General features: G+C 43.4%; 1 protein-coding gene across 1 annotated transcript in view; it reads left to right on the top strand.

The window, feature by feature from the left end:
- Positions 1 to 9,553: 9,553 nt before the first annotated feature.
- Positions 9,554 to 22,423, top strand: part of SCPEP1 (serine carboxypeptidase 1) — a 35,697-nt gene continuing 22,827 nt past the window's right edge. The window contains exons 1-5 of the mRNA XM_060081516.1: positions 9,554 to 9,662; positions 11,330 to 11,478; positions 16,243 to 16,332; positions 19,045 to 19,200; positions 19,546 to 19,620. Coding sequence (XP_059937499.1) covers positions 9,599 to 9,662; positions 11,330 to 11,478; positions 16,243 to 16,332; positions 19,045 to 19,200; positions 19,546 to 19,620 — 534 coding nt within the window. The 5' untranslated portion in view covers positions 9,554 to 9,598. The remainder of the gene's footprint in view (positions 9,663 to 11,329; positions 11,479 to 16,242; positions 16,333 to 19,044; positions 19,201 to 19,545; positions 19,621 to 22,423) is intronic.

Here is a 22,423-nt window from a genome sequence, read left to right as displayed (position 1 = left end):
CTGGACTAAGTATGTGGCTAATACCTTGCAGTCAGTAGATACGTTTAAAAAAAATTTTTTTTTAAGTTTTGTTTTCCTGTGACCCTAATACTCTAGGTCTTCTGGATTGAGTTATGACTGTTATTAGAGGTACACAATTGATCAAAATAGCATAAAACGCCACACATTTTGTTACATAGTTATTGAACGGAGAAAATAAAATGGACATGGACCATATCTACTAATAAAATAAATGGAGCTCTGTGTGGGGTTTTTTAATGAGCCCAAGTCTCTGTGAATGGATATTGCTAAATGAGACAGGGCTCCCCATCAATTCTGGACCTATTTGTTGTTTTTATAGATGTGACGCCCTGAGAAAACATGTTCATTTATGTACGTAGATAAGAATGGAAGGACTTATGTTATCGGCTGTATCAGTCGATTCCTTAAAGCTCTTTCCAACTTACATGCTAAAATCACCTAGAGATCGTTCGTTAAAAATTATTTTCAGGGCCTCCCTGGTGGCGCAAGTGGTTGAGAGTCCGCCTGCCGATGCAGGGGATACGGGTTCGTGCCCCGGTCTGGGAGGATCCCATATGCCGCGGAGCGGCTGGGCCCGTGAGCCATGGCCGCTGAGCCTGCGCGTCCGGAGCCTGCGCGTCCGGAGCCTGCGCGTCCGGAGCCTGTGCTCCGCAACGGGGGAGGCCACAGCAGTGAGAGGCCCGCATACCGCAAAAAAAAATAAATTAAATAAATAAATAAATAAAAATTATTTTCAGTACTCCTTCAGTCAACAATTCAGTTAGGTTCAATAAGGTTAAAAACAAAGAATTGGGAATCACCTGACTTTCAAAGAAAGTGTTTACCCAGTCGCTAGAGTTGTTCACTTTCTCAGTATCTGGGAAGGCTCTACTAAGATTTAAGTGATTATTATACCACTTACTTTTACAATTAGAGGTGCCTTGTCTATGGTGCTAAAACTAGATGAAACTGGGGTAAAAATGACAATTCATAAAAATGAGGATTATGACCAAAGACCTGTATATTGATGACAGATGGATAGAGAGATGGATGATTGTATATAAATCATCCATATATAACATCCATATAAATCATCCATATATAATCATCCATATAAAACTATTACATATAGATTTATTAGCAATTTAATCTGATAGTTGAAATCAATTATGTTTATAAATATTCATTGATAGAATTGGAAGAGCATATCAACATCTAAGAAAGAAGAGTTTATCCCAATAAAATGAAGCTGGGTTCTCAAAGTTCAGGGCATTGTTACGTTTTTTGTATGAATGATTGCTGTTATGGACATGATTTACAGCAGAATCCACTACATGTTTCCCTAAAGTTAATCTAAATTTAATAATAGCTGGTAGAAACAAACAAGTACAGTAGGTGCTGTAAGGCTATGTGGATGGGGTCAGGAGGGAGAAAGACACTTTGAGGAGAACAGAAACAGTGCACAGGCACATTCTCAGGTAATCAGCGGTAGGAAGGAGTCCCAGTGAAAGAGGGAGATGAACTGAATTCTCTTAAAACCACGCAGGCCTACCTCTCCTTAGAAAGTGCATGCGACTCCTCAGGACACATTTACGCCCAGTTTGAAGACTGCTACTCCAAAACATGGAAAGTTACCTAAGCAGTGTTTACCTGGCTAGTCTTGTTTCCTTTCTGGAGATGCGCAAAACACCACCATTCCCGCTATTATCAGGACCTCGAGTGTGTCCTCTGTGGTTTCTGGTGAGAAATCTGCGATCCTTGGAATTGTCTTTACTTTATAGGTAAGGTGTCATTTTTCTCTGCTTTCAAGAATTTTTTTTTTGTCTTTGGGTTTCAAAATTTTAATTATGCTGTGTCTTGGCATGGATTTTTTTAGGTTTATCCTGCTGGAGTTTCACTCAGCTTCGAGAATCTCTAAGTTTATATCTCATGCCAAATTTGGGGCATTTTCAACCATTATTTCTTTGGGTACTTTTTCAGCCTCTCTTCCTAGGATTCCAATCTCTTAAACGTTAGGTCTCTTATTATAGTCCCACAGATCCTTGAGGCTCTTTTTTTTTTTTTTTTAACTTTATTGTCTCTCAGTTGTTCAGATTGCGAATTTTCTATTGTTCTCTTTTAGATCACTGATTATTTCCTCTCTCCCCTCCATTTTGTTGTAGAGTCCATCACTGAGCTTCTTACTTTGGTAATTGTATTTTTCAGTTCTAAAATTTCCTTCTGGTTCTCCTTTACATTTTCTAGTCCTTTGCTGAGACTTTCTATTTCCTTGCTGAGTCTTTCTTTTCTTTCATTCATTTCAACATGTTTATCCTGTCTGCTTTAAAATATTTGTCCGATAATTCTAACATCTCCATTATCTCCGCGTCGGCATCTATTAATTGTCTTTTTTTCAGTTTGAGATCTTCCTGGTTCTGGGTATGAAATTGAAGATGTTGAAATCTGAACATTTTCATATTATGGTCTGAGATTCTGGATTTTGTTTATTCTGTTTTAGCTGTCTTTCTCTGACACTGCTCTGGTGGGGGAGGGGAGGTACGGCAGGTGAGGATTGAAGTCCAAGTTCCTTTCTTGGTCTATGTCAACACCTGAAGGCGCAAGTGGCAGAGAAGCTCCTCCTTGCTGCTGCCAACTGGTGGGAGCTCCCATCCTGGTTGACATATAAGAATGGACTCAAGCACACTCATTTGTCTCTGGTCCCTGATTTATTTTTATCTGAGTTTGGAAATTTAAGAAACAAGGTGCATTCTGATACACCCCACATATAGAGTTGAATTCCTGTTGTTGCACCTACAGGACTTAAATTTAGAAACTGAAGCTGAAAATAAGGAGCATGAAAAATAGCATTGGCCTCTCTGGGTTTTCCTTGCTCCTAAGAATTATTTCTAGTCCATTTCTTCTCTCATATTTTCCTGTTCTCACTCAGCTTTGTCAAGTACATTTGTATCTTCCCTCCTCCTTGACTGGGGGGCTTTGTTATGATTCCCTGCCTGCTATCATCCTGTCTGAGTTTTGGAAATAATTGCTATGGCATTTAGCCCGGTTCCTTCAGGAAATCAGCCCTGAAGAAGAGAAAAAACACTTTTGTTGCAACTATGAAACAAAACTGCCTGCCCTGCAGATCTGGTCATGTGACTGCCTGCCGAATCCTCTTCCCCGGATTCACAGCACCTGCAGTGAATCCTGAATTAGTAGCTTGTCAGCGGTAGCTGCATTCTGATCCAGACCAAGCAAGACCCCTTGTACTTTATTCTCCAACAAGTCCCCTATTACTTAGAGCTCCCTGAATATGCTGCTGCCTCTGAGGCCCCGCATACAATAAAAGAATAATTTATCCCAAACTTGGAAAAAGGCAAAAAATGCTGGCTGTTTGCCTCTCTGATGTCATGGCAGAGTAGTTTCAATAGGGCTGCATGGCTCTCATAGGATACTCTCAAATACTACTTCATGGTCAGGGTCTGTTTGGCCAACCATCCAGGACAGCCTGATCCTCAATCTCATGGTGTCCACAGTTTAGTGAGGAAAATAAAATTAAAATAAATACCCACACAAACGATTATTTTAAAACACTTATGATGAGCATCAGGAGGTAGAGGTACAGGACGTTGTGAGATCCTATGTAGACTTCACCCAGTCTGCAGTGTTGGGAAAGGCTTCCCTGGGAAGTGACATTTAAACTGACAGCTGAAGTCTCAATAGTAACTAGTCAGGTTCAGGGGAGAGAAAACATGCAAAAGGGCAGTCCATACAGGGAGAACAGCACGTGTAAGTGCACAGAGAAAGACACACACAGAAGGAAGATGGTGTGAAGACACACGGCGAAGAGACTGCCATGTAACACCCTGGATCGCAAGCGTATGCTCTGAGAATTCACTGGGAAGGCCTTTAACGAGCCCCCAGGCAATGAGCCTCCATCAGCTTCTCATACCTTTCCCCAACATATAATTTAAGAGATAAAGTATTGTTGCAAACACAGTTTTGAGATAAGTTCCCAATAGATTTCTTCCAATCCTGTTGCCTCCCCCAAAGCTCTATTACATTTGTGATCTCCCGAGATCATTTGTGTCCTGAGAGGACTAGTTTACATCACAGAAATGCAAGTTCAAACTGAACCACAAGCATCACCTTAAAAACTGTGCTTTTGCCACTCTCCATGAGCCAAAAGTCCATTGGCTCTTCAGTCTTGACTCTCTTTTGCTGGTCTTTCTGCACAGTCCCCTTCTTTTCATCTATCTCTCTTCTTTCCTCTCCTAGAAGGAAACCAAATTCCTGGGCAACACAGTTTAGCAATTCTTTGTTGCCTTGGCTGATGCCCCTATACTCTCAGCTCCCACCTCCTAAAGTCAAGGAACCAATAAGTTTTTCTTTTCTCATTATGGTTTATTACAGGATATTGAATATAGTTCTCTGTGCTATACAGTAGGACCGTGTTGTTTATGTATTTTATATGTAGTAGTTCGTATCTGCTAACCCCAAACTCCTAATTTATCCCTCCCCACACCCTTTTCCCTTTTTAATCATCCATTGGTTTTCTATGGCTGAGTCTGTTTCTGTTTCATACATAAGTTAATTTGGGTTGTATTTTAGATTCCACGTATAAGTGATATTTGTCTTTCTCTTTCTGACTTACTTCAGTTAGTACAATGGTTCCTAGGTCCATCCATGTTGCTGCAAATGGCATTATTTCATTCAAAAAGATATTTTTCTTCAACAAAGACCGTTCCATTCTTGGGAGGAACTTTATTGCTGGCCCTTAGAATAATAATCTTTCACTTGGTTCCTAGGTGTGTTTGTTGCTTTGATTCTAGTGATTATAAACTGTAAAGAAAAGGGGAGGGATTAGTGTTTGCCCTCATAAAAGACCACCCAGTGTTGAAGGCCAGATTAAAATGGAGATTATAGTGCACCTACTCACAGTTTGCCATACTTAACACCACATTTATCTACACAGCCACTGTAAGTGACTCATTGTTTGGTGATTCTTGTGTCATAAGAGCATTTTGGGGGTTCCCTTATTTGGTTAGCCTTTGCTTATATCGTCAAAAACGTAAACAGATGAAATAGTATGCATTTCAAGCCCTAAGGCATTTTAAGAGTGGACTTCTACAATCCATCAGAGGTCTAGTCCTACTTTTTCCTAGCTTTTTCCTTATATTTTATTATAAAAATTTCCAGACACATATAAAGTTTGAAAAAAATATATAGTGAACACCCATATACCTGCCACCCATATTCTACCATTAACATCTTAGTATAATACTTGCTTTATCACATATTTATCCATCTATTCATTGCTCTTTCCACCCATCATACCATCGTATATTTTGGATGCATTTTAAAGATTGCATACACTTCCTCCTAAACACTTCAAACCCATATGATTTACTAAAGGTGAAGTTTTGTTTACAATTTTTTCCTTTTCAAGCAAAATTTGCCTCTTATGAAATGAACAAATCAAGTGTATGTTTGCTGAGTTTCGACAAATATATACATCTGTTGTAATCCAAACACCTGTTAAAAACAAGACAACAGGCCCCAAATGAAGTCACTTATGCTAAGCCCCACATCACCAAACCTAGACTTAATTACAGTTTTGACTGTCCCAGAAATGGAATCTTAAACCAGTCCATCAGGATTTGCCTATTCAGCACTAGTTAATCTGCCTGATAGACCCCTGCCATCCCGTAAAGGCAAGTAAACTTTCAATAACCAACCCACATTTTTGTCTGTATAACTTCCTCATTCTGTTCCTTTCTACCTATAAAAGTCTTTCGTTTTGTACATTGGAGCTCCTTTCTATCTGCTGGGTTGAATGATGCCTGATTCATGAATCACTGAATAAAGCCAATAAGATCTTTAAAATTTACTCAGTTGAGGGGACTTCCCTGGTGGCCCAATGGTTCAGATTCCACCCTCCCAATGCAGCGGGCACAGGTTTGATCCCTAGTCAGGGAACTAAGATCCTGCATGCTGCAAGAAGTGGCCAAAAAAAAAAAAAATTTTACTCAGTTGAATTTTCTTTGTTAACACACCTATCAAAATGTGCAATATTACCACTATCCCCAGGAAATTTCATATCCCTTCCCTGTCAATGTCTGCCTTTTATCCCTTTGATCCCTGCCTTTTATCAACCACAGTTTCTAGTTGATTTTTACTCTGTCATTTTATCAGCGAGTTCCCTCCCCTCCATTACTTCTGCTGAATAAGCCCATCCCATGATTTAAAAATAACACTTTTAATGTTATATTCAGTCGCCCCTCAGTATCTATAGGGGATTGGTTCCAAATCACCCCACAGATACCAAAATTCACAGATGCTCAAGTCCCTCATATAAAATAGTGTAGTATTTGCATATAATCTCCCATATACTTTAAATCATCTCTAGATTACTTATAATAACTAATACATGACATGCTTTGTAAATAGTTGTAGATACAGGCGTGACTCATTTTATTGTGCTTCACAGGTATTGCATTTTTCACAAATTGAAGGTTTGTGGCAACCCTGTTTCAAGGAAGCCTATTGGTGCCATTTTTCCAATAACATTTGCTCACTTTGTATCTTGTGTCACATTTTGGTAATTCTTCACAATTTGCCAATATTTCAAACATTCATTATTATTATATTTGTTACGGTGATTTGTGATCTGTGATCTTTGGTGTTACTATTACAAAAAGATTATGACTTGCTGAAGGCTCAGATGATGGTCAGTACTTTTTTAGCAATAAAAAAAGTTTTAGGGCCTCCCTGGTGGCGCAAGTGGTTGAGAGTCCGCCTGCCGATGCAGGGGATACGGGTTCGTGCCCCGGTCTGGGAGGATCCCATATGCCGCGGAGCGGCTGGGCCCGTGAGCCATGGCCGCTGAGCCTGCGCGTCCGGAGCCTGCGCGTCCGGAGCCTGTGCTCCGCAACGGGGGAGGCCACAACAGTGAGAGGCCCGCATACCGCAAAAAAAAAAAAAAAAAAAAAAAAAGTTTTAATTAAGGCATGTACATTTTTTAAGACATAATGCTCTTGCACACTTAATGGACTACAGTATGTTGTAGACATAACTTTTACATTGCACTGGGAAACAAAAACATCTGTGTGACTCTATTGTGGTGGTCTGGAATCAAACCTGCAATATCTCCAAGGTATGCCTGTACAATGTTAATGCTATGTAAATAGTTGCCTGCATGCAGTAAATTCAAGTTTTGCTTTTAGGAACTTTCTAGAATTTTTTCCAAATATTTTTGATCTCCTGTTGGTTGAATCCACGGATGTGGAATCCACAGATATGGAACCAGCCAATAGTGAGGGAGGGCTGACTTGCAGAATAACGGTTGCAGCCTTTAATGCAATAGTACCACTTCTATTTTATCTTAGAGAAATAGCCCCAAATATGAAAAATACCATATGCAAACTATAGATATTTATCATAGTGCTATTTTTCTGTGACAAAGTGAAGCCCTAGAGTCTAATCATGGAAGGGTTTAAGTGTAGTTGAGGCTCTCTGGCGACACAGAACAACTTTGAATGTTTAGCTAGGAAAAGTTTAGGACAATCTTTGTTACATCATTACTTCTGTTTGACTAACGATGTAACTTTTATATAAATAGTATCTTTCAAATGTTTCTCCGGAGGCTCATCCCCAATACCAGCATTATGGGATTTTACTCATCTGGAGCATTCCATGCTAAAGTTTAAGAGAACCTGGTTGCATATTTCTCTTATCTGGCCCAAATCTCAGCACCCTCCCCATTCATTTGCAGCACTCTGCCATTTCACAAGGCTGCAGATGAAAACATCTGTCCGTTAATGACCTGCAGGGGCACAGGGTTACAGAAGGGAACAGGAGAGAGAGTTGTCACATGTACTTCGTTTTTCTGTTTTGTCATGTGCACCTTTGAAGCAGAATATTTAGAAGTAACCTGACCCTCATACCGCTCTGCACAATCTTGTTTCCTAGCTCTGAGGTGAGTTATTCTGTACACCCTAAAATAAAAATGACATTTAGACACACACACACACACACACACACACACACACAAGAAAACACCTCTCCCATCCTTTTTCCTCCCTTCCCCTTCCCAAACCTCTAATTGCCTCTTTAAAATGACTGTTGTCATGTTAACGAAACGGTTAGGTGTCTTTTAGGGGGCTCGGTCCTTTATATCTCAGCTAGAAAGAATTCAGCCAGAGGCAAACTGATAGATAAGAAGTGATTTATTAGCATAGGATGCTTGCGAGGCTTAACAAGCAGTCAGGCAAGCGTTGCGATGCCCCGAGTACTTAATGGGCTACATTTTTATAATCAGAGGAAGAGAGAGGAGGGGAAAAGACCGACTTTGTCTTTCTTGAGTAGATGTCCTACTTTCCTCATCAGTTCCTCCTTCCACATTGGGTTTTTTGTCCCTACATGGTCAGGCCAGGACTGTCTTGGCACTTTGGAAAAATTATTTCAGGTCTCAGTACAATGAGGACCTTTCACTTTGATATGTCACCTTTCCATAAATGATTGTTTTTTGTGTGCACAGAGCATGTGCCGGTTGTCATTAACTTGATGATACCACTGGGCAGGATATAGGTCTCATGCCACCATTGTTGTATTGTTCCGGGGCATGTCTCATGCTTCTGTTGCATTATTTTGTTGCTAATCAAGCTAGCTTTATTTTGTTGTTAAGTAAGCCAATCTGGCTTTGATGTTAAGCCACTTGTTCTGCTTTATGAGTCAAGCAAGCCCACATTTTTTCAGGATTTTCCCATTGCTTTCTTGAGTGATCATTAACCTTACTGTGGTCTCCCAAAGCCCCCTAAAGTTCCCTGTCAACAATCCCCTAACGGGGTTTCTAAGTCTAAAGCTGCTATTTGATTATGCTACTCAATCCCTATCATTAACAACACAGAATTATGCCAATGACAAATTATAGAGAAAAAAAACAGAATAAAACATTTTATTATCGTATTTAAAAAGATGACGTAAAAGACTAGAGGAAAATAATCCCAAATGCCAACAATGTTTATGTAGCATCTAATATTTCCCCCCAAATTTCCAAAATGTCCATTATATTCGTAATTTTATAAGAAAAATAATATTAAGAACAAATCTATGAAAATAGAATCCCACAGTTTCCAGATTAAGCTGGCCAGGTTTAATCTGATTTGGGGCAGATGCAGCAGTTTGAAGTGCCAAGTCTTTTGTGGCGGAAGGAAGAGATGGGCGGGGCAGGAAGGACGGTCCTCGTGGTTATTTCTCTGTAGCGTCTCAGCTCTGTCGCACAACCCAAGTCAAATCAATGCATTAAACGCCTCTTCCTTTCTGCTTGTCCCCAAAACGGCAAAGAACGGCGTAGTGGGGCAAAAAGAACACCCAGAGGGCCGTTGCAGAGATCCCAGTGGGCCAGTTGGGCAGAAGGCGCGCGAGACGTCGCTAGCCGCCCCCCCGCTCCGCTCCGCGACGCTAAGGCCCCGCCCCGCCCCGCCCCGCCCCGCCCCGCGAAGGCCCCGCCCCGACGCTAAGGCCCCGCCCCCGTCCCGGCTCGGCCTCGCCCAGCCCGCTACCGTCACGTGGTGAGGCGCGGGGTCCACGCCGTAGTTGATGCTGCCGCGCGGTGTTCATCATGGAGCTGGCGCCGCGGAGTTGTCTTTTGCCGCTGCTGCTGCTGCTCCTGGGCCTGAGCACGGGTAGGTTCGGGCAAAAGTGCTTCAGCGGCCGGTGCCTCCTTCTCTTCTTTAGGGATAAGAATCTGTTAGTGGGTTTGTGCTTTTTAAAGCATATTCCTTTTCCCCTGTTTCTACCTTGCGTAATTATTTTTGCTTTTGAGCCTCACTCTATTTTTTTTTTTTTTCCTAATTCAAAGTTCTTTTTCTACGTTTTTCTGGCTCTGGGTGGTCCGCTGCCTTGTTTCTTCCCTGCGTGTAGGTAGAAGCAGTTTTGCAAAATGTAAGATTTGGAGAATCTGCTGATCAATGAGGTTTCCACGATCTTAAGTCCACCTCCCTTTTCCTGCCGTGATTGGCTGCTAAATGAGATTATAAGGTCTTTTTATTTTGAGCTGAAACACACGGTACCAAAAGACTCTGAAAAATCCTACCACGAATGGGACGTTTAATTGAGAGTAAGCCTTTCTCCCTCTACCTGATCGAAGAGGCAAGATAATATGTCCCCTCACCAAAGTCCTTTTTGGCAAAAACAATTCGTGTTTAATGGGATGACTTGCAAATTGATTTTCAGTCTTTTCTTTAAGCAAAATGAGCCCTGGTGTGAATCAAGAACTGAGAATTAGAACTGACCACAAACTTGCCTTGTGATCTTAGGCAAGTTGCTTAACTTGTTTTCCCTTTTGTAAAATGGGGATCATATGACCCTTCGGCTTGTGTCTGGGAAATGTTGTCGAATAGGTTGCCCCCCCGGTTTTTTAATATAAATTTATTTATTTTATTTTATTATTATTTATTTTTGGCTGCGTTGGGTCTTTGTTGCTGCGCGCTGGCTTTCTCTAGTTGCGGCGAGCCGGGGGCATTTATTGAATGCCTGGTAAGTGCTAGGTATTGTACAACTATCTTGATTGTTTCAAGGATCTTGCATTTTTTAGTTGGTCTAACGATTAAGGAAATACCCCTTTTCATATTTGTTGCCGACCTTTCTTTGTTGTTTTGCCTTTTATTTTTGTTGTACAGAAATGTAACAAGTTTCTGTCCTCAGCTCTTGATATTTTGTTTTATAGTCTCTAGGGTATGCTTTAATCGTTTCCCCATCCAGAGGTCGAAAAGACATTCAACTCTATTTTCATATTATTTTTCACATCTAAATTTTAAAATTGAAATATCTGATCCACTTGGAATTTATTTTGGTTTAGAGTGTTAAGAAAGAACCTACATCTCTATTTTTTTTCTTCAAAAATCTGACAGTTGCCCCAGAGTAATATAGTGAGTAATCTTGCCCCACACACTTGTGATGCTTCTTTAATCGTATATTAAATGAGGAACAAAAATCAGCGTGCTGCATTTTGAGATTTTTCTTTTTTCCCCCAAGTGTAAATCTCTCTCTGTCTTTTAAGCAGAATTATAAACACGTTTTATGCTTCCTGTTAAAAATCCAAACATTACAGATGGTGTAGGTGAAAACGTGAAAGCCTCCAGCGCCCTGTGCCACTATTAAGTTTGGTATGTTTTTTCATAGCTGACTTTTTTGAGTTTTTTTCCCTTATCTCCACAATATATTGGAGTAAATAAATTGTCTGAAGTATAAACCAAATCATCACTAGCCTAACCCAGCCATGTCTCCCGGGCTGGGAATTTAACTGGGCATAGACATTCTTCCGGAAAATTGAATTGTGCTTCTGTTTCAGGAGCTGTCTTCAGCTGGCCCACAAAAGAGGGCGAGGAAGTATGGGATTATGTGACTGTCCGGAAGGACGCCCACATGTTCTGGTGGCTCTATTATGCCACCAGCCCCAGCAAGTACTTCTCAGAACTGCCCCTGGTCATGTGGCTTCAGGTAAAATTGGTTTCACTGCCTGGCCTGAGGTTGAGGCCAGGTTTCCCCCACTTACCACCTTGCTTGCCCTTAAAGGCTCACAGCTCAGCAGTGAAGAACTGATGTGGTCCAGCAGCCAGCTGGGGCTCTCCTAGGCTTGGGGATTCAGCATCCTTCTGAGGCAGGCAAAGGCGATGGTACAGGCAAGGAAGCCAAATCAGAGAGTGAGAGGTTCTAGCCTTTTACGGGGGTCTTTTTCTATTGAGCCCAGCACAGGCAACGGTAGGAACCCTTACTGGAAGCTCCTGAAGACACATTTGACAATATGCTGACAGAAAATGTTTCTGGAAGGTTCCAAAGCAAAGACTGAGGTACCCTGACCAGCCCTTCCTCTCCCTCCCCTCCCAGTCCTTTCCTAGACCTGAATTCCTTGCCCCTAGAAAAACTGATATTTTGAAAGAACTCAGCCTTTTGTATCTTAGCATTAGGTGTTGGGCCCTATCCTTCTCCCTAAAGAGTGTTTGCTTTTTTTTTTTTTTGCGGTACGCGGGCCTCTCAGTGTTGTGGCCTCTCCCGTTGCGGAGCACAGGCTCCGGACGTGCAGGCTCAGCGGCCATGGCTCACGGGCCCAGCCGCTCCGTGGCATGTGGGGTCTTCCCGGACCAGGGCTCGAACCCGTGTCCCCTGCCTCGGCAGGCGGACTCTCAACCACTGCGCCACCAGGGAAGCCCAAGAGTGTTTTCATTTTAATCTTGAGCTCTAGTGGTAGGATTGAAGACAGGAAACTGGTTGGAAATTATTTGAGGGCAGGCAGAGGATCCTTCTTTTCATTCCTAAAATGTCTGTACAAAGGTGGCCCACATCCACCTGGATGACCAAGATCTAGGGAGGGGTTGAGGAATGCGGTCTTGCTTCACCTTCTGGAAACTGTAGGCATGGCCCAGCTGGGGCGCCAGGTTGCTCACCAGTAAATAGGGCGCCCTGATACTCACCCCCATGGGATGTAAATGTCACTTCCTCCAAAAATGTCATTATTCATAAGCAGCCTCCCAGTGCCCCCAGCTTTGCCTTCCAGAGCAGTGGATACAGGCTTTCTGACGAGACAGTAAAGAAGAGCAGTTTGCAGGGAGGGGCCTTTCTCTCTTGGGATTTTCGCAAGTATTTTCTTTGAAGGCTGGGGTGAGGCTCAGCCCAAGAATGCAGATACGAAGATGAGAATGCAGATATGAAAATGTCTCAGAAGAAGAACCCATCTGTGTGGCCCAGGGAGCTTTTGTGCATCCCAGGCAGCTGGAGGTGAAGCTGCGGCAGGGCTGTCGGGGAGAGCTGTGCAGTGGACAAGCCCATTGCTGCCTTCCTGCCACTTACAGCCGTGACAAAACACTTCCCTTCTCTGGGCTTTGGTTCTCTAATCTGCGGGATTTCAGCGGTTTTCAAACTTTTTATTAATCAGCAGAACTTCTTCCACTCCCAAGTGAAAGCTTGCAGACCAGCCAAAGCAGAAGAAAGAAGTGCTGGGTCCGAGGTTTGGGCAGAGTGCCAAGTCCCACCCATTCAGCTTCCCCTTTATCACATGTTGCCCCTCAGGTACTTTCTGGGCCTCCAGGAACACAGTTTGAAAACCTCTGAATTTCAGAAACTGCAAACCTTCCTTCTGGTTGATTGCAGAGTCGGGCAGTTGTTTTATTTGAATGAGTTGCCAACATTTACGAATCAAGACATTTCCTTCCTTTTTCCAAAAACCAGGAGATGCGATTACTTGGGGCCTGAACTTGCTATCCCAGAGCTGGGTGGTGGGGGCCCTCTTGCACACAGGCAGGAGCTTCTGGGGGAGGGGACCCACCTGCCCTCTCTGCTCCACGTGGTGTACTTCTGGCCCCTCAGGACCGTGCAGTTTGTGACCTTTGGTTTCTGTGAGCTGAGATGCTATTTGATGGTTATCAACTGGCTAACTGTCCTGCGCTTCATCTCCTCAGAGGCCCAAGGGAAGGGGAAAAGAGTATGATTAAGGAAGAAATAACTAATTCAGGTTAAAAGGAGATCTCTCTTAGCAGCCTACTGAGAATCCGTGCACTGACTTCTCTGGACAGGTCTTTGGGAATCAAGGTCACGTCATCTGAGTGGAGTAGCTCTGAGTGATGTCGTGTGCTACTTTAGGTACACTTTCAAGTCATTTAAGCATTTTAGTTTGTCCTTTGACACACTTGCCATATATCAGAGTCACTGCATAGTTCTGGGCCATGACAGTACCCCCATCCCAAAGTTCTAGATGAAGAGATTTTGCAGTGGAATGTTATCAAGTAGAACAGAACAGGAGAATGGGATTTCTCCCACAAAGACCATACCTCTAGGATTCCAGCTTCTCTCCTTTCACTTTGATCCTATCCCAGCCCAGTAAGTCCACTAGGAAAAAGGGGCCCAGCTTTCACTCAAGGACCCTTGCTTTTATTTTATTTTGTTTTTGTTTTTTGCTTTGCTTTTTTTTTTAATTGAAGAATAGTTGGTGTACAGTATTACATGTTACAGGTATACAGTATAGTGATTCACAATTTTTAAAGGTTCTACTCCATGTATAGTTCTATAAATATGGTCTATATTCCCCGTGTTGTACAATATATCCTTGTAGTTTATTTTATACATAGTGGTTTGGACCTCTTAATCCCCTTCCTTTACATTCCCCCCTCCCTTCCCTCTCCCGCCTGGTAACGACTAGTTTGTTCTCTATATCTGTGAGTCTGCTTCTCATCTATTACAGCCACTAGTTTGTTGTATTTTTTAGATTTTCCATATAAGTGACATCATACAGTATTTGTCTTTCTTTGTCTGACTTATTTCACTTAGCATAATACCCTCCAAGTCCAATCATGTTGCTGCAATTGGCAAAATTTCATTCTTTTTTATGGCTGAGTAGTATTCCATTGTATATATATACACCACATCTTTATCCATTCATCTGTTGATGGGCACTTAGGTTGCTTCTATATCTTGGCTATTGTAAATAATGCTTCTATGAACATAAGGATGCATGTATTTTTTCAAATTAGTGTTTTCGTTTTTTTCAAATACATACTCAGGAGTGGAATCACTGGATCATGTGGTAGTTCTATTTTTAGTTTTTTGAGAAACCTCCACACTGTTTTCCACAGTGGCTGCACCAATTTACATTCCCACCAACAGTGTTACAAGGGTTCCCTTTTCTCCACGTCCTCACCAACATTTGTTATTTGTGTTCTTTTTGATGGTAGCCATTCTGACAGGTGTGAGGTGATATCTCATTATGGTTTTGATTTGCATTTCCCTGATGATTAGCAGTGTTGAGCATCTTTTCACGTTCATGCTGGCCACGTGCATTTCCTCTTTGGAAAAATGTCTGTTGAGGTCTTCTGCCCATTTTTTAATTAGGTTGTTTGTTTTTTCGATGTTGAGTTATATGAGCTGTTAATATATGTTGGATATTAACCCTTTATTGGTCGTATCATTTGCAAATACTTTCTCCCATTCCATAGGTCTTTTCATTCTGTCGATGGTGAGGACATTGCTCTTAATTTATTGCGTGTTACATGCATTTTTCAATGTTGCCACGTAGTTTATCATAGTTTGTGATCCTAAATGGCAGTGTCACATTCCGTCCTGTAGACGTGTCATGATTTACTAACCCATTTCCCTACTGCGGGACATTGGAGTTTCATCCTTTTGCTCTTATAAATACCACTGCAGTAAACAGCTCCCTCTGACTTGTGACCTTTTTACCACTGTATTAGGAAATCTTAAGATACAGAGTGCATATAATTAGAGGGATTTATAGCCTCCCAGTTTTATAATAGTTAGCCTGGTGTCGGTTCAAAACATTGAATAGTTTCACAAACTCTCTGTTGGGGTCCTTTAGTTACCCCTGAGCCCTGACTCTTTGTTGTCTTTTTTTTTCCTTTAGATTTCCCTGTACAGATTGCCCCGGCTTCTGTTTTGCCTGAGCTGTTTCCTTCCATCTTTGTGTATCTCCCTTTCCTATCCATCTTGCACAGGGAGACAACATCCTTTTATTCAAGGCCCTCGGCCTATCCTGTTGGCTCAGCTGACCCCTGAGGTTTTGTCCAGAAAAGCACTGACCATCCTTTCCCCTGACCATCTCCTGAAGGACCTCCTCCCCTCTCTTAGCCCTTAGAAACCATAGAACCTCTGCCTCTCATAGTCTGGGGCCCCAGCACTGAGCTTCTGTTCAGAATCCTGCCTCACCCCTGGCCTTGGATGCCCACAGTATTGAGTGCTTCCTGCCCTGGGACTTCCGCATTTACTATGTTATATCCTGGGGATCATCTTGATCAAACTGCCCCTCAGTCTGGGTCCCTTGTAAATCCTCAGGGACACTGAGGAGAGGGTGGTGGAGAGTCACAAGGCCCCGGGTCCAGTCCTGGTGGAGCCACGTTCCCTCTCTGGGCCATACTGCTCATCTTCGAAGGGAGAGGTTTGGACGAGATGTTTTGAAGTCAACAAACCCCATGTGAGGCCGAGGCTCAAGCTCAGAGAATCAGAGGTAGGAACGTTCCCTCTGGGGGCTCTTACCCTGGTTGCTTCCTTTTTTTAGAAAGACTTGAGCAGTTACCAGGGGGCTCAGTTAGTGCAGACACTGGATCAATTGTGTTCTGTGTGTAAGGTTGACCCAGCCATCACTGACTCATAAATTGTTTATAGTGAATGGGGTCATTGTTGTAACGACAAAGGTTTAACTAACATTTTCTCTGACTTTATTTTTGTTTTTTTTTTTTTTTTTTTTTTTTGCTTTCACAGGGTGGTCCAGGTGGTTCCAGCACTGGTTTTGGGAACTTTGAGGAAATCGGGCCCCTTGACAGAGATCTCAAACCACGAAGAACTACTTGGGTACAGTGAGGAAGGCCTCGAACTCAAACTGCCGTGTGGCCTCCCCCAGGCTGAGTCCCACCCAGCCCTACCCCATTCTGGGTGGCGTCACAAGTTGCGCGATCCCACTCCACCCCCCCTCCCTCTTCCTCTGTGTCCAGGGGGACCTTGCGTACTTGTCCACAGGCTTCCTCTCCGGCCAGCCTCTTCCATTTCTTGGGGCAGCTTATCCCACACTGGTCACCTTCCCAACCCGGTGACCTTTCTCTCCACTTGCCTGCAGAAACTTCTGTCTACTCTAGCAGACCCCCTGGACCTTGTCATTACCCACATATTGGCCATCCCTGCAACCTGAGACGCCAGGGTCCCACCTTCTGGCCACAACCTGCAGTCCTTTCCCCTCCTACTCTCCTTCTTCGATTCTTGTCTTCCTCAGGACTTCAAACCCCCTGTCCTCTGCCCTTTTTTGTTTTTTGTTTGTTTGTTTGTTTGTTTTTTACTGTTGTGGCCTCTCCTGTTGCGGAGCACAGGCTCCAGACGCGCAGGCCCAGCAGCCATGGCTCACGGGCCCAGCCGCTCCACGGCATGTGGAATCTTCCCGGACCGGGGCACGAACCTGCGTCCCCTGCATTGGCAGGCGGACTCTCAACCGCTGCGCCACCAGGGAAGCCCTCCTCTGCCCTTTTGCTGTCTCTCTAGTTCTCTGTCTCGCCGCGCCCCCTCATTCTTAGCTTCACTTCCTTACCTAACCCCCACCCCTGGTTCCCCCACTCTTCTCCCTCCACATCCTTGCCACGCCCAGCCTGGGGTCAGTCCCCCTGGCCACCTGCTCAGCCCTTTCCTCCAGGCTGCCAAACACTGGTGGGCAAAAGCACACCAGTGGGCAGGGTGGGGCTGTTGCTCCCAGCTGGTGGCCACCCTCTGCTCTGTGCTTCTCCTCTGCACGTCTCCCACCTGTTGATGGACACTTAGGTTGTTTTCACCTTTTGGCTGTTGTGAATAATGCAGGGAACATTAGCGTACAAATATTTGTTTGGGCCTCTATTTTCAATTTGGGGGTGGGTGGGGAATTGCTGGGTCCTGTGGTAGCTCTATGTTTAATACCCAAGTGTTGTTAATATTCTTCATCCACCCCTTTTCCATCGCCTCTCATGGGTGCTTTCAAAATGCGCCCCCCACCCCCAGTCCACTTCCCACATGGTGCTTGAGTGAAACCCTCCAATGCCAATCACTCCTTAGTTTACCGTCTTTCAGTTCCCCCAAGGCTGGATCCAGATTCCTGGGCATAAAACTGGCTCCTGCTACCTCTAGCCACACCTCCTAGCTTCTCTCCACGTGCACTCTTCCTTGAGGCCTCTGCGTGGGCCATTCCTGGGCTTGGACTTCATTCCTTTGGTCACCAGGTCACACCTAGCTCACCATACTCACCTCTAAGACTCAGTGCGGGAGCACCTCCACCTGAAGATCCCCTCTGAGCCCTTTGATTTTCTTGTCTGTCTCCATACGGGTCTTCTTTAAGCACATTTTACTTGCTCTTGCCTCAGGGTCTTTGCACATGCTGTTCCCTCAGCCTAGAACATTCACAGACTCGCTTCACAGAGTACCCCACTGGCTTGTCCCCAAGCCTCCCACGACTAATAGGGTAATGTGACTGGGGCAGAGAGCCTGAACAAGAAGTGAGGAGATGTGGGCCTTGGTCCTGGTGCTGCCATTACCTATCCAACTTTGTGACCTTGGACAAGTCCTGGGCCTTTCTGGGCTTTATTGTCCTGATCAGTAAAGGACATGGCTGTAGTGTGTCATCACTAGGGATCCTTCGGGATGTAAAATTCTATAACTCTAAGCCTCTTTGGGAAAGGTATTAGAATAAATTCTGTTCTTGTAGTGTTCAGCAAAGCCAGGCCAATGTGGAAACTGGATTCATTTTGAAGAAAACAGACGTGTGGTATTCCGACCACTCACTGCTTCGAGCTGTTGCTCAGACTGACACTGCATGGTTCTACCTGTGCGAATGAATTACATTCAGGACATTTGTAGTGTGTGAAAGTAACAGCCTAGATGCTTCGATCCCTGTGTATATGTTAATTTTTCTTCTTGCCTCTCCTTTTCTTTGCCTTTCTTTGCCATACTAGTCTGTGTTCCTGTTCCAAATTTTTTTAATCCATTTTAGTAACAGATCATAACCACACTGATATCCTCACGTGTGGTTTTTGTTGAGCTCATATAAGGGGATCAAAAGATAGTTGGTGGGGGCTTCCCTGGTGGCGCAGTGGTCGGGAGCCCGCCTGCCAATGCGGGGGATGCGGGTTCGTGCCCCGGTCTGGGAGGATCCCGCGTGCCGCGGGGCGGCTGGGCCCGTGAGCCATGGCTGTTGGGCCTGCGCGTCCGGAGCCTGTGCTCCGCAACGGGAGAGGCCACGGCAGCGCGAGGCCCACATACTGCAAAAAAAAAAAAAAGATAGTTGGTGACTGGCAGGCTGATTGCAACATTTTTTTTTTTTTTTTGCGGTACGCGGGCCTCTCACTGCTGTGGCCTCTCCCGTTGCGGAGCACAGGCTCCGGACGCGCAGGCTCAGCGGCCATGGCTCACGGGCCCAGCTGCCCTGCGGCATGTGGGATCTTCCCGGACCGGGGCACGAACCCGCGTCCCCTGCATCGGCAGGCGGGCTCCCAACCACTGCGCCACCAGGGAAACCCCTGATTGCAACATTTGACTTTCCTCTGTGGCTTGTAGCTCCAGTCGGCCAGTCTCCTATTTGTGGATAACCCAGTGGGCACCGGGTTCAGTTATGTGAACAAGAGTGACGCGTACACCAGAGATCTGGCCATGGTAGCATCAGACATGATGGTTCTGCTGAAGACTTTCTTTGAACGCCACCAAGAATTCCAGGTCAGCAAGCTCAGAGCGGGGCTAGCGGTTGCAGCACTGCATCCATCAGATGCGAACTTGCCCGAGAGTTACATACCTCGCTGATTCCTGAGAAAAGCTTTTTGCACCCAGGATCAGACTGTGGGCTTCTGTTTCAGTCATCACTAAAGGTGGTTTTAGCTCGAAAAAAATGACCCTGCAGCCAGTATTCTAATTAAACATAATAATCAGATATGGGAGGAAAGATCAGCAAAAGCAGATTTGTTTTGTCTGGCCATTAACATGCAATAGAAATTTGAAATTGATTCGTCTGAATTAAAAGGCATTCAGGATATTTAATTCTTTGGAAATTCCTTTTCTTCCTAGACGATTCCATTCTACATTTTCTCAGAGTCCTATGGAGGAAAAATGGCTGCTGGCATTGCTCTAGAACTTTATAAGGTAACAGGGAAGATGACTTTGTTTGGTGTTGGACAGAAACTGATTATCTTACTTGTTATAATCACCTGATAATTGAATATTCTTTGAATAGGACCTTGTACACGCAGAGTAAGCCTGTAATAATAACCGTGAAAAGTTTCAAAAAGAACAATGAAGTTTGCCCCACCAGATCTCGAACAGGCTATACAGCTAAGCGAGTAAAGCAATTTGAGGCTGGCATAGCAACAGAGAAATGCAGATACATGCAGCAGGCTAAAGAATCTAGAAACATATTTTATATATACTTATGTATATGTATATATGTATCTGTGTATGTTTATAACATACATATGTATCATACTTACATATGAACATACATAAATGATAAGATGGTATTTCAAATCACCGAGGAAAACAATGTTCAATAAATGATATGGAGACAAGTGGCTATCACTTTGGAAAATAGTAAAGTTAGATTCTTGCCTTACATGAAACATCAGTTCTTTTTTTTTTAAATTTATTTATTTTAATTTTGGCTGCGTTGGGTCTTTGTTGCTGTGCACAGACTTTCTCTAGTTGTGGCGAGCGGGGGCTACTCTGTTGCATTGCGCGGGCTTCTCATTGTGGTGGCTTCTCTTGTTACAGAGCACAGGCTCTAGGCGTGAGGGCTGCAGTAGTTGCGGCTCGCGGGCTTTAGAGCACAGGCTCAGTAGTTGTGGTGCACGGGCTTAGTTGCTCCATGGCATGTGGGATTTCCCAGACCAGGGCTTGAACCTGTGTCCCCTGCATTGGCAGGCGGATTCTTAACCACTGCGCCAACAGGGAAGCCCTGAAACATCAGTTCTTGATAGATTAAAAATCTAAACATAAAAATCAAAACTGTAAGAGAACCTAAAAATATAAGGGAAAAGTTTTATAATCTTGGGTACGAAAAACTTGCTTTTCCTTCATAAGATGAAACACCCAAAAGCAAAAAGAGTAGGTTTGACGTATTTAGACCACATAGAAATTTAAAACTTTTTAGAGTTTCATAAACAATTTTAAAAGATATACACACACAAATAAATATATAGTAGAAGTAGTATTCACATCAATAAGTCCATTAAAAAAGATAATATTCTAATAGGATATTGGCCAGAAAATATGGGCAAACAATTTATAGAAGAAATGCAAACTGCCTATGGACGTGTGAACAATGTTCAACTTTTAGTAGTAAGTCAAATCTGTGAGATTTGCAAATGTTTTTAAAAATTGGTGGGAGGTCCCTGGGCGTCCAGTGATTAGGACTCCACACTTCCACTGCAGGGGGCACGGGTTCGATTCCTGGTCAGGGAACTAAGATCCTGCAGGCCACGTGGCATGGCCAAAAAAATAAATAAATGAAATAAAATAAAGTAAAAATTTGGTAACCCCCAGTTTTGGTAAGCAGGGAAAATAAGTGCTCTTGTGCACGTTTGATGGGAATGAAAATTGGTAAATCATTTTAAAAGGGCACTTTGGCAGTATCTATAAACTTTTGAAATGTATGTGCCCTTTGACCCAATAATTTCACTTCCAGGAATCTGTCCTGTGGGAATACTTAACATGTGTGTGTGTCAGAGGATGTTAAGTTCATCATTATCATCGTTGCTTCTAATGTCCATAAACGGAAAACAAGATCAGTGGCTGTCTGTAGAGGATTACTTAAATGAAATACATGGATCCTTCCGTGATGGACACGTTGAAGCCATCAGAAAGAATGGGTAGATCTGTGCATATGTATACGTGTATGTATATACATATGCTTGTGAAAACAAAGGAGCTAGAAGGATATATACCATGTTAACTGGTTAGTGAGCGTGAGGGTGCAGGTGGGGCAGAGGTAAACCTTTTTTCACTTTTTCTCCTTCTGTGATTAAATTTTTTACAGTGAGCTTGTCTGAGCTTTTTTTTAAATTGAAGTATAGTTGATGTACAGTATTATATGTTACACATGTACAACATAGTGATTCACAATTTATAAAGGTTATACTCTATTTATAGTTGTAAAATATTGGCTATATTCCTTGTGTTATACAGTATGAGCTTTTTTTTTTTAAGATTTATTCTCTTTAAAAATGAACCTTTTTGGGCTTCCCTGGTGGCGCAGTGGTTGAGAGTCCGCCTGCCAATGCAGGGGACACGGGTTCGTGCCCCGGTCCGGTAAGATCCCACATGCCGCGGAGCAGCTGGGCCCGTGAGCCATGGCCGCTGAGCCTGCGCGTCCGGAGCCTGTGCTCCGCAACGGGAGAGGCCACAACAGTGAGAGGCCCGCACACCGCAAAAAAAAAAAAAAAAGAACCTTTTATAAGAAGCAGTATGGGTGCATAACAGAAAATTAGAAAATACAGCAAGCACAAATTTAAAAAATTAAAAAGAGATCACTATTGTTAACACCTCAGCGTATAGCCTTTAAATCTTTTTCCGCGCTTTTAGAAATAAGTAAATTTTTTAACCAATAGGAGATAGTGGTATACGTAATGTCTGTAGCCTGCTTCCTCTGTCGCTAGTCCTCCCTTTCCTACTTCAGTAAATTTTCATCTCAAATGTTCAGGCTTTAATAATACCAACACGTCCTTTGTGGTCAGTTTGTTTAAGCCAGGACTCAGTCCAGATCCGTGAATTACATGTGGCTGGGATGTCCCTAAAGTCCGTTTTCATCTAACACAGTTACTTTTTTATGACCCCCATTTGGTAAAGAAACCAGACTAACAGAATATCCCATTTTCTGGATTTGTGTGGTAGCATCTTCATGGTGTTATTTAGCTTATTCCTCTCTTCATGGTGTTTCCTACAAAACTGGAGG

The sequence above is a fragment of the Mesoplodon densirostris genome, chromosome 18, assembly GCF_025265405.1.
Source record: "Mesoplodon densirostris isolate mMesDen1 chromosome 18, mMesDen1 primary haplotype, whole genome shotgun sequence".
In the NCBI taxonomy this organism is placed as follows: domain Eukaryota; kingdom Metazoa; phylum Chordata; class Mammalia; order Artiodactyla; family Ziphiidae; genus Mesoplodon; species Mesoplodon densirostris.
Note: the sequence above shows the minus strand (reverse complement) of the source record. Positions and strands in the feature narration are given on the sequence as shown.